Source organism: Stomoxys calcitrans, chromosome 2 (genome assembly GCF_963082655.1).
Source record: "Stomoxys calcitrans chromosome 2, idStoCalc2.1, whole genome shotgun sequence".
Taxonomy (NCBI): domain Eukaryota; kingdom Metazoa; phylum Arthropoda; class Insecta; order Diptera; family Muscidae; genus Stomoxys; species Stomoxys calcitrans.
Window position 1 is genome coordinate 50,349,910 of NC_081553.1, and position 12,364 is coordinate 50,362,273.

Below are 12,364 nucleotides of genomic sequence, written 5' to 3' on the forward strand. Positions count from 1 at the left end.
ATCGGAAGATCGGTGCATATGACAGTTACAGCCAAATGCAAATAAATACGGATCTTTGAAATAATGCGGCTTAGTATCACAATTTTTGAAGGCTGTAGCGTGATTACAACAGACGGATAGCCAGACGGACGGACGGACAAATGGAGTCAGTCAGGCGGACATCGATTATTTCGAAGGGTTACAAGCGCAATTACGAAATTAGTATACCCCCATCCTATGATGCAAGGTATAAAAACTAAGCTTTTTCATTCATTGTAAGATTGATCACAGATTATCAGGTTTTAGTATATATTTGGGACACTGCAAACAGTTGCATAGTCAGATGAAATTCACAAAAAGCTCAAGCTTAAGCTTTTTAACAGGGTTTTAGGGTGCACTGCAAATATGTTTCCCATGGTTGGCATCTAGGCAATCCATTGCAGCCAAGTCATGAATTATGAATATGTTAATAATTGGTTCAAATATTGGATACGGCTTGCTTGACTAATTCTCTTTGCTTATTAAATTTGTCCGGGAACGATAAACTTTTGTTGACAATTACTCTTGCAAGTATAAGACATTTTGAAATTGAAGCTTCTTCAAAAATCTGGAGCTTCTCCAAAAAAAGTATTTAGTGTTTATTTAGCGGTAGCCGGGTAAAGACATTCCTTCGTATTCACGCTCAGTTTGTATGAAAAGAAAATAATAGCGGAAGAAGAAGAAGAACCGAACAAAAAGCCTAGACCATGTGGCTCGAGGTGTTGTGTCTTGTGACGTTGCTCGCATTTTCGTTCTATCGCTGGGTCACTGTCAACAATGATTTCTTTGCTAAACGGGGGATACCCTATGACAAGCCCTTATTTCTGATGGGCAGTTTTGTTGAAATTTTTCGCCGGCAAAAGCCGATGTATGACGTCATAATAGATTTGTATAACAAACACGATGGCAAGTAAGAAACAAAAAAAAAAAAAAACACACAAAAATAAGAATATATGAATAATGATGGTGTAAACAAAAAATTAATTAAAAAGAATGAACAAAAAAAAAACGTAATGTGGGCTTGGTTAACAGTGTGGCCATATGTGCAGGTGAAGTGCTATAAACTGGATTGTAAAAGTGTTTTAATTTGAAATAAAATATGAAAGTGTCATAAATAAATAAATGTTTGCTCACGGTACCAACTATTTAAGACTCTATGCCTACACTTAAATTAAAATTTGGCGATGTCACTGTATGGACGCTATATATTGGGTTGCCCAAAAAGTAATTGCGGATTTTTGATATAGTCGGCGTTGACAAATTTTTTCACAGCTTGTGACTCTGTAATTGCATTCTTTCTTCTGTCAGTTATCAGCTGTTACTTTTAGCTTGCTTTAGAAAAAAAGTGTAAAAAAGTATATTTGATTAAAGTTCATTCTAAGTTTTATCAAAAATGCATTTACTTTCTTTTAAAAAATCCGCAATTACTTTTTGGGCAACCATAAATCTGAACCGATTATGTTGAACTTTTGCAGTGGTTTTCAAATAGGTTATTAAATATTTCTTGTCACAATTTCCTGCAAATTATTAGAACATTCTAGTAAAAAAAAAATTCAAATTTTGCTCATGAACATTCCACTAAGGAACAGGGACAAACTTCTCACATATCAATGAGTGCAGTCCGATTTAAGTTTTTAAGCTCAATGATTAGGGGCCTCCTTTTTATAACCGAGTCCGAACGTCGTGCCGCAGTGCGACACCTCTTTGGAGAGAAGTTTTGCATGGCATAGTACCTCACAAATGTTGCCAGCATTAGGAGGGGAAAACCACCCCTGAAAATTTTTTTCTGATGGTTTCGCCTGGATTCGAACCCAGGCGTTCAGCGTCATAGGCGGGTATACTAACCTCTGCGCTACGATGGTTTCCATTCTAGTAAACACTGCCTTATAAGTGAAAATCGGGCGATATAATTACATGTAAGCTATATCTGAAACTGGATATTTGCTAAATGTCAAGAAAATACGATCAGAGGGAGAAAAGAGTTGATTTCTTGAACGGGCTAAATCGTATCATATTTGGATACAGCTGCCATATAGGCCGAATTCTGGTCCGATATAGGCTTAGGAGCCCATAAGAGCGGCAATTGTCATTCAAAAGAAAAAAAATATTAAAAAAAAGCTTATCTCAATTTCACGATAGGTCACATGATGATCTTGCAATGTCAGTTGGCGGACAACATCAATGGTTTTTGAAACAACAACTGATTTTTGGTGACCTCCACGAAATTCATCCAGGAGTGAACTGCGACCTCGGTTGAATTTACCATACCATCGATAAACACTGGTTCTTGAAGGTGTTTCATTTCCAAAAATTTAATTAAGTCAATCGATGTTGTTGAGTGAATCTACGTCGAATGTTGTAAAAAATAATCGCACGAAAATGTTCACGATTTAGTTCCATTTTTTGGGCGAGATTAATCTTTTAAGTTACTGTAAAGAACACAAATAGCGCTCGTATGTCAAAACGTTCTGAGTGCGTATAACCTCAAAAATTTCAAGTTTTAAGATAAAGCTATTAGTAAGCTGATTGAAACACAAGGGCTGCCCAATCCCGAAATATAAAAGGCAACCCTCGTATAACTTGATATAGCTCCCAAAGCATAACAATTCTTTGTTTGCCTAAAAAAGTTAACGCAAAGGATTAAAGATCGCATTTGTCGAGTTCGGCCCTGCCGAAGTTAGCACTTGTTTTTATCTAAGATAACCCATTGTGGAAACGTGCCTCAGGATAGTAGGGCTGAAAAAATAAAACCGAAAATAGTCAAAGTTTAGTTCCTATATTTTATTTATTCAAATGACAAACAACTTGTCAAAGCAGTGGTAAAAAGCATATGATCATTTATCAACTATAAACACTTTCTGCTCTCTTTTTCTTTTTTCGCATTGGCGTTGCTATTCAAGTGATTAATATCCGCCAATAGATGGCGCTGAAGATGTTTTTAGTGATGCGCGCTATTCATTCCCATTACATTGTCATCGTTTTGTCTATTTTTTTCGAGTTCAATCGAATTCGCCAATGGCACTGATGGCCTTGGTTCGAATTTTGGCATAAACATCAGAAACAAGTAAAAACGTGTTAAGTTCGGCCGTGCCGAACTTTGGATACCCACCACCATGGATAAATTAATCATCCTCTATTATAACAACTCCATATCCATAGTTATATGCAAATGAGGGCTGGTCGGGATCATATTTGACTCAGGTCCCGAGAATTCTTCTACAAGTCCCAGTTTCAGCGAAATCGGGCAACAAATCCGCTTTTCATGAGATTAAGGCTCTAAATTGGAAGACCGGTCTTTATGTCAGCTATATCTAAATATAGTCAGATTTGGACCATATGATGACGGCTGATGACGGGAGGCTTAATACAATCACTGTGAAAAGTTCCAGCGAAATCGGGTAATAAATGCAGCTTTTATGGGCTTAAAACTAATAATCGGCAGATCGTTCTATATAGTACAGCTGCCATATGCTCAATCTGAATCATATTTGAGTCGGATATCAAGTCACTATTTAAAATTTCAGCGAAATCGAATAATATTTGCGGCTTTTATGGGTTTTAGACCCTTTATCGGCAGATCGGTCCACATGAAAGTTATATCCAAATACAGTCCGATTTGGCCTTAACCTGAGTATAGAAGAAATACGAGTCTGTGCAAAATTTCAACTCAATATCTCAATTTTTAAAGACTGTAGCGTGTTTACAACTGACGGCTACACGGACGGACAGACACACGGACATCGTTTCAGAATTTTATGACGATCGGAAATTTAAATACTTTATAGGTTCAGAAATGAATATTTCAATGTGTTGCCAAAGGAGTGACAAAATGAATCGTATGGTGGTGGATATAAAAATGAACAACAGCGGTTTTACCTTCAGTAATAGTTGCGACAATCGTGAATAATTAAGCCATATAAGAGTTCATGGACCCGGCTATAAAAAGAAGGCTACTTATCGTTGGGCTTAAATTTAAATCAAACCAGCCCCACTACGCTTTGCTTTTAAATTTGTCATTTATTGTAATTATTAATATCCCCCAATAGATGGCGTACAATGAAGTAGATTGTAACATACTCTCAAATTACTCAGATTCTGTACGAGTTTGTTCCGCCTCCCCTTCTGACCGTTAAGTACAAACATGGATGTTTGTACTCAAACACATACTCATCTCACTTAATTCCCATACTTCCATGAACGGTCAACTAGCCTATTTGCGGTGGTTTTAGAAAGAGGGCCTCCTCCCAGATCCTTGGACCGACAATTAACTATCATAGTCGTATTCTTTTTCCAAATACATTTCATTTGACTGTCATACTGTTATGACCAGTTTATATATCTGTTGTGGGATGTTTCCATGTTAGGCCGGTCGCACAAAAACTTGGACCAAATATATACTATCTGGTTTGTACCCTGCTCCGAAAAACCTTTTATTTGAGTCCCATGTCATGTTATGATCAGTCAATATATATTCGCGAGGTGGGGCAGCCCCATACTCTAGGTCCCGAAAGTTTCACGATTTCTCCTATATTTCTTTATTTTGAGCCCCATATTGATATGGTCATTTAAAATGTCCGATGTGGAAGTTGTTTTGGGATTGAGGCTCAATTTCTAGAGGGCGCAATTCTTCTCCGATTTTGCTGAAATTTTGCAAATGTTGATTTGGTATGCTGAACGCCTGGGTTCGAATCCTGGCGGGAACTTCAGAAAAGAAGTTTTCAGCGGAGAAAGGCAAACTTCTTACATTAATGCTTTTCGGTTCAGAGCAACTCCTGACTGGGGAGAAATTTTTACATGACTGCTATGCTTATGGAGGCCATCGTAGCGCAGATGTTAGTGTGTTCGCCTATGACGCTAAACGCCTGGGTTCGAATCCTGGTGAGACCATCAGAAAAAATTTTCAGCAGTGGTTTTCCCCTCCTAATTATGGCAACATTTGTAAGGTACTATGCCATGTAAAACTTCTCTCCAAAGAGGTGTCGCACTGCGGCATGCCGTTCGGACTCGGCTATAAAAAGAAGGCCCCTTATCATTGAGCTTAAACTTGAATCGGACTGCACTCATTGATATGTGAGAAGTTTGCCCCTGTTCCTTAGGGGAATGCTCAGGGGCAAAATTTGCAAATTTGCATTTTTGATTTGGTATGACTTGCATGGTTTAAATCGGTCCATAACCTGATATAGCTGCCATATAAACTAACCTTAGGTCTAAACTTCAAGAGCTTCTAGAGAGAGGGCGCAATTCTTATCCGAATTGGCTGAAATTTTGCATAAAGTGTTGTGGTATGACTTACAACAACTGTGCCGCCATACAAACCGATCTCTCGAATAGACTTCTTGGGCCTCTAGAGGGCGCAATTCTTATCCGAAATTTATCATGAAGTGTTTTTTTCGACTTTCAACAACTGGGTCTAGTATGATCTAAATCGTTTCATATTCTGATATAGCCGCCATATAAACCGATCTTCCGATTATACTTCTTGAGCTTCTAGGGAGCTCAATTCTTATCCAATATGGTTGAAATTTTGCATATGTCGTTCCAATAACTGTTCGAAGTATGGTCTAACACGGTATATAACCTGATATAGCTCCCAGGCCACCGTAGCGCAGAGGTTAGCATGTCCGCCTATGACGCTGAAAGCCTGGGTTCGTATCCTGGCGAGACCATCAGAGAAAATTTTCAGCGGTGGTTCCCCTCCTAATGCTGGCAACATTTGTGAGGTACTATGCCATGTAAAACTTCTCTCTAAAGAGGTGTCGCACTGCGGTACGCCGTTCGGACTCGGCTATAAAAAGGAGGCCCCTTATCATTGAGCTTAAAACTTGAATCGGACTGCACTCATTGATATGTGAGAAGTTTGCCCCTGTTCCTTAGTGGAATGTTCATTGGCAAAATTTGCATTTTTGATTTGGTATGACTTGCATGGTTTAAATCGGTCCGTAACCTGATATAGCTGCCATATAAACCGACCTTGGGTCTTAACTTCAAGAGATTCTAGAGGGGGCAATTTTTATCCGAATTTGCTAAAATTTTGCATAAAGTGTTGTGGTATGACTTGCAACAACTGTGCTGCCATATAAACCAATCTCCCGAATAGACTTCTTGGGCCTCTAGAGGGCGCAATTCTTATCCGATTTGGGCGAAATTTATCATGAAATGTTTTTTTCGACTTTCAACAACTGTGCCAAGTATAGTTTAAATCATTCCATATCCTGATATAGCCGCCATATAAACCGATCTTCCGATTAGACTTCTTGGGCTTCTAGAGGGCGCATATGTCGTTCCAATAACTGTGCCAAGTATGGTCTAAAACGGCATATAACCTGATATAGCTCCCATATAAACCGGGTAGCTTAACGCGTTGGACCATTATCGTGATTTTGGCAGACGGACGGACATAGCTTGATCGACTCAGAATGTCATGACCATTAAGACTAATATATATCCTTTATGATATCAATATTTCCAGATGTTACAAATGGAATGACTAGATTAGTATTCCCCAATCCTATGGTGGTGGGTATAAAAATGAAAAAGTTGATTTTTTTGGTAAAAAGGGTTTTTGTTGATTTTTTATTGAAAACTTGCCTAAATACCTTAATTATACCCACCACCGAAGGATGGGGTTATATTCATTCATATTCATAACAGACATATAACCTGATATAGCTCCCATATAAACCGATCTCCCGATTAGACTTCTTGCGCCTCAAGAGGGCGCAATTCTTACTCGATTTGCCTGAAATTTGGAGGTGGTGTTTTTCTATGACTGGTCTTTTTCTATTTGAAAAAGTCATTCAAAGAACTTGGCAAATGCGATCCATGGTGGAGGGTATATAATATTCGGCCCGGCCGAACTTAGCACGTTTTACATGCTTTTGTTCAATTTTGCAAACAATTTAACTTTGCCGATAGTATCAATCGAAAAAATATCAATCGATATTTAGATAAATAATCAAATATCGATATGTATCGATATTTTCCCAGCTCTTGTACTATACCATGTAGAAACTTCTCCCTAAAGAGTTGGCGCACTACGGCACGCCGACCCGAAATTAAAAAGAGGTCTTGATCTTAAACTTGAATCGAAAAGCACTCATTGATAAGTGAGCAGTTTGCCACTATTCCTTAATGGAATGTTCATAGGCAAATTTGCATGTTTTATTAAATGTGGCAACTCTATTTTTTTTTTAATTGCTCAAAAAAAGTAAACGATTTGCAAAGTTGCTGCCATCAAAATTAGGTGACGAAATAGCTAAACGGTCAAGTAAGCAAAAAACTGCTGAACTCACACAACTGTTAATTAACAGCCTCAACATTGACATTGAACATTTGAATAAAATAAGAATAAAAGTGAAACTAAATACCGCACTCATTCTCCCTCTCTCTCTCTCTCTCTCTCTTTTCTCTTCCTCTCTCACTCTCTTTACAAACTACAAATATTCTCTTATTGCATGTATCTCCCCTACAGAGTCTATGGCATATTTGATCAGAGACAACCCTTGCTACTCATACGAGATCCAGAGCTTATCAAACTCATGGCCATACGGGATTTTGAACATTTCCCCAATCATCGCAATGCATTTTTGAAAGATGATGCCCATGAAAGTCACATCTTTGGCTCTTCGTTGTTTTTCTTGCAAAATGCCAAATGGAAGGAGATGCGAAATACTTTGTCGCCTGCTTTCACAGGCAGTAAGTTGAGGAACACCTTTTTGCTAATGAATGAAGTGGGCCAACAGATTGGTGTTTACCTCGATGGCGAGATAGCAAAGAAATGCGATCACATGGGTGGCATGGATTTGAATTTAAAGGATCTTGCAAAACGTTTTACTAGCGATGTGATAGCCACTACGGCATTTGGAGTGCAAGTGAATTCATTCAGCGAAGCAGACAATGAATTCTACACCATGGGCAAGAAGATGACTTCATTCACATTTTGGCAAAATATTAAATTTGTCTTGATATCAAATTTCGGAAAATTGTGTAAGGTAAGGGCAATGAGGTATTTTATGAAAAAAACGAAATTTGCTCTTTAATGCAGATATTCCTAATTTTAATTTTGCAGCTCTTAAACATCGATCTCTTTGATAAGAAATTCACCAACTATTACATGAATCTGGTAATGAATACCATGGCCTATCGCAAGCAGCACAATGTGGTAAGACCCGATATGATTAACATGCTTATGGAGGCCCAGGGCTTGCTGGGCAAAGAGAAACCCAACAAAGGCAAATATAAATGGACCGACACCGACATGGTAGCTCAATGCCTGCTCTTCTTTATTGCGGGCTATGAAACTGTCAGCTCCCTGATGTGCTTTACTGCTCTCGAACTGATGTTTAATCCCAAGATACAGGAGAAGCTGTACGAAGAAATTTCTAAAGTTTCCCAAGAACTAGGTGATCAGCCATTAACATATGAGGTCATACAGAACATGACCTACCTGGATATGATTATATCGGAGGTATTGCGCAAATGGCCCGGTACCTTGGCAGTGGACCGTGTCTGCTCTAAGGAGATCTCCTATGATTTGGACAATGGTCAGAAATTGACTATCAATGCAGGTGATGCCGTATGGTTTCCCATAAATGCTTTGCATATGGATGCCAAATATTGGCCTGAACCGGAAAAATTCATGCCCGAGAGATTTAGTGAGGAGAATAAGGAGAAGATAATGCCATTTACTTATATGCCATTCGGTGTGGGACCACGCAATTGCATAGGTAAGTTGTGCAGAAGGTTTTTGCTCTATATGGAGTTTTTTTCACTTTTTTGTTATTGTGTTTTAGGTTCTCGCCTGGCCTTGCTGGAGGCCAAGTCTTATATTTACTATTTAGTACGAGATTATCGCATAGAGTCCTCTCCCCAAATGTACAATCCCACGAAGCTAAGCCCCAATCTCTTTGAAATGGTACCGGAAGGTGGTTTCTGGTTTAGATTGGTGCAAAGAAAATTCGTTGTCGAAAAATTACCTGACATAGATTATGAATATTAGACGACAAAAAAAAATTGATTTTGTAATAATAATGAGTTTTTTTTTATTTAAATAAATTTGTTAACAACCTTATTGTTGGTCTTTAAATACTAACAAGTAAAAAGGCGTTAAGTTCGGCCGGGCCGAACTTTGGATACCCACCACCTTGGGTAAATACGTAAACATCCTTGCATCAAAATTCGGTGAAAATTTCATACCTTATGTCTCATATCAGTTATATCAAAATATGTTCCGATTTGGACCAAATACTAATAAGTACAGTACCTATATGTAAAACTAAACCGATCTGAACCATACACGACCCGGATGTCGAAAGGCATAACATAAGTCACTGTGTCGAATTTCAGTGCAATCGGATTAAAAAAGCGCCTATTATGGGGCCAAGACTTTAAATCGAGATATCGGTCTACATGGCAGCTATATCCAAATCTAAACCGATTTGGCCCAAGTTGCACAAAAATGTCGAAGAGCCTAAGACAAAGCACTGCCCCAAATTTCGGCGAAATCGGACAATAAATGCCTCTTTTATGGGCCAAAACCTTAAATCGAGAGATCGGTCTATATGGCAGCTATATCCAAATCTGGACCGATCTGGGCAAAATTGAAGAAGGACGTCGAAGAGCCTAACTAAACTCACTGTCTCAAATTTCAGCGACATCGGACAATAAATGCGTCTTTTATGGCCCCAAAACCTAAAACCTAGATATCGGTCTATATGGCAGCTATATCCAAATCTGGACCGATCTGTGCGATATTGCAGAAGTGTATCGAGGGCCTTAACTTAACTCACTGTTCCAAATTTCGGCGACATCGGACATTAAATGAGCATTTTATGGGCCCAAAACCTTAAATGAAGAAATCGGTCTATATGTCAGCTATATCCAAATCTGAACCGATCTGAGCCAAATTGATGAAGGATGTCGAAGGGCCTAACACAACTCACTGTATCAAATTTTAGCAAAATCGGATAATAAATGTGGCTTTTATGGGCCTAAGACCCTAAATCGGAGGATCGGTCTATATGGCATCTATATCCAAATCTGGACCGATCTGGACCAAATTGACGAAGGATGTCGGGGGGGTCTAACACAACTCACTGTCTTAAATTTCAGTAAAATCGGATAATAAATGTGGCTTTTATGGGCCTAAGACCCTAAATCGGAGGATCGGTCTATATGGCAGCTATATCCAAATCTGAACCGATCTGGACGACATTCATAAAAGATGTCGAAGGGCCTAACACAACTTACTGTCCCAAATTTCAGCTAAATCGGATAATAAATGTGGCTTTTATGGGCCTAAGACCCTAAATCTGAGGATCGGTCTATATGGCAGCTATATCCAAGTGTGAACCGATCTGGGCCAAATTGACGAAGGACATCGAAGGGCCTAACACAACTAACTGTCCCAAATTTCAGCAAAATCGGATAATAAATGTGGTTTTTATGGGCCAAAGACTCTAAATCGGTCTTTATGGGGGCTATATCAAGATATAGTCCGATATAGCTCATCTTCGAACTTAACCTGCTTATAGACAAAAAAAGACTCTGTGCAAAATTTCAGCATAATATCTCTATTTTTGAAGACTGTAGCGTGATTTCAACAGACAGATGGACATGCGGACGGACATGTCTAGATCGTCTTAGATTTTTACGCTGATCAAGAATATATATACTTTATAGGGTCGGAAATGGATATTTCGATGTGTTGCAAACGGAATGATAAAATGAATATACCCGCATCCTTCGGTGGTGGGTATAAAAAGGGAGAGGGAAAGGACAGAGCATTGTGGCACACCTGCGGTCAATATATACTCATCGGATGAGAACCCATCTACAACTACTCGTATAGTGCGATCACTGAGAAAAAAATGCAAATTTTGCCCATACCACCAAGGAACAGGAGCAAACTTCTCGCATATCAATGAGTGCTGTCCGATTCAAGTTTAAGCTCAATCATGAGGGGCCTCCTTTTTATAGCCGAATCCGGACGGCATGCCGCAGTGCGACAACTCTTTGGAGAGAAGTTTTACATGGCATAGTACCTCATAAATGTTGCCAGCATTAGGAGGGGAAAATCACCGCTGAACATTGTTTCTGATGGTCTCGCCAGGATTCGAACCCAGGCGTTCAGCGTCATAGCCGGACATGCTTACCTCTGCGCTACGGTGATCTCTGCGAAAGCTCGACATAAATCGAACGAAGTTATTACCGACTCCAAAAACGACAAGCTTTGATAAAAGTGCACCATGCCAGACCCTATCAAATGCCTGGGAGATATCCAGAGCCACGACCTTACTCTCACCAAACTGGTGGATAGAGAGACTCCATCGTTTCGATAAAAATGTCATTAGGTCTTCCGTAGAACGATTTCTGCGGAAACCATACTGTCTATCGCTAAGAAGGCCATTGGACTCTAAGTATCTAACAAGATGATGATTAACCATACTCTCCATTACCTTAGAGAGCACAGAGCATATCACAATTAGCGTTGTACGCCCCACCTTTTTTGAGGATAGGCTGAACTTTCGCAACTTTCCAACTCGCCGGGAAAACTCCCTCACGGTAAACAGGGTTGAAAAGGTTACGTAGTTGACGAGCAAGCGTCGAAGAACACTTACAAAGGACATGTGTTGATATACCGTCCAGGCCCGGAGGTTTTTTAACGCCGAGATCCCCAAGGACTCTTCTAACTCCGCGTGTTCGAAAGAATATCTGAGGCATTAAACTAGGTACACTATCAATCACGGGGAGTGGTCGATTGCTGAACGGCAAGGAAGAATTTCCTGCAAACATCTCAGCCAGTAGATTTGCCTTATCAACCGGATCAGTCAATACCTGATCATCCTTAACAAGAGTTGGGATTGCCGATGGGTTGCCCTTTACCCTTTTTACGTTTCCCCCAGGAGAAACAATAATTGTGGAACGAAGACCCTGTTCGTAGAGAAACTTTTCGTGTCTAAGTACTCTGGCACACGAAATTCTTGCCTGTTTGCGCAGCATTGCGGCATTGGCATTTTTGTTCATACGCCAAAACCTAAATGGCATCCTCTGACAGCATCTCTGCATGCTCGGTTAAACTAAATTTTATTCTTTGATTTAACCGATATATTCTTAGTCGGAATGACTATGTGCAATATTAAAGCCAAATTGGATATTAATTGTGGCTTCCAGGGGCTCAGGTAGTCAAATCGGGAGATCGGTTTATATGGAAACAATATCAGGTTATATACGGATTTGGACTTTATTGATTACAGTTGTTTAAGGTCATAACGGAACTCTATGTGCAAAATTTTAGCCAAATCGTACAAAAATTGAGGCTGCAAGAAGTCAAATCGGTAGATAGCTT

At 39.4% G+C, this 12,364-nt stretch overlaps 2 protein-coding genes across 2 annotated transcripts in view; one reads left to right on the plus strand and one right to left on the minus strand.

Annotated features, from left to right (window-relative positions):
- Window positions 1-12,364, minus strand: part of LOC131994658 (suppressor of lurcher protein 1) — a 394,762-nt gene that overhangs the window by 160,869 nt on the left and 221,529 nt on the right. The gene's annotated exons all lie outside the window — the stretch shown is intronic.
- Window positions 622-9,024, plus strand: LOC106083113 (probable cytochrome P450 9f2). Its single transcript, XM_013245965.2, has 4 exons — window positions 622-928; window positions 7,490-8,009; window positions 8,087-8,744; window positions 8,811-9,024. The coding sequence occupies exons 1-4, from the start codon at window positions 726-728 to the stop codon at window positions 9,014-9,016; spliced, it is 1,587 nt and encodes a 528-aa protein (XP_013101419.2). The 5' UTR covers window positions 622-725; the 3' UTR covers window positions 9,017-9,024.

Excerpts from the sequence above, each read along its gene's own strand:
- LOC106083113 (XM_013245965.2), top strand. The coding sequence starts at position 726 with ATGTGGCTCGAGGTGTTGTGTCTTGTGACGTTGCTCGCATTTTCGTTC. Across the intron at positions 929-7,489 it reads TATAACAAACACGATGGCAA|AGTCTATGGCATATTTGATC; the intron begins GTAAGAAACAAA and ends TCTCCCCTACAG. Across the intron at positions 8,010-8,086 it reads ATTTCGGAAAATTGTGTAAG|CTCTTAAACATCGATCTCTT; the intron begins GTAAGGGCAATG and ends TTAATTTTGCAG.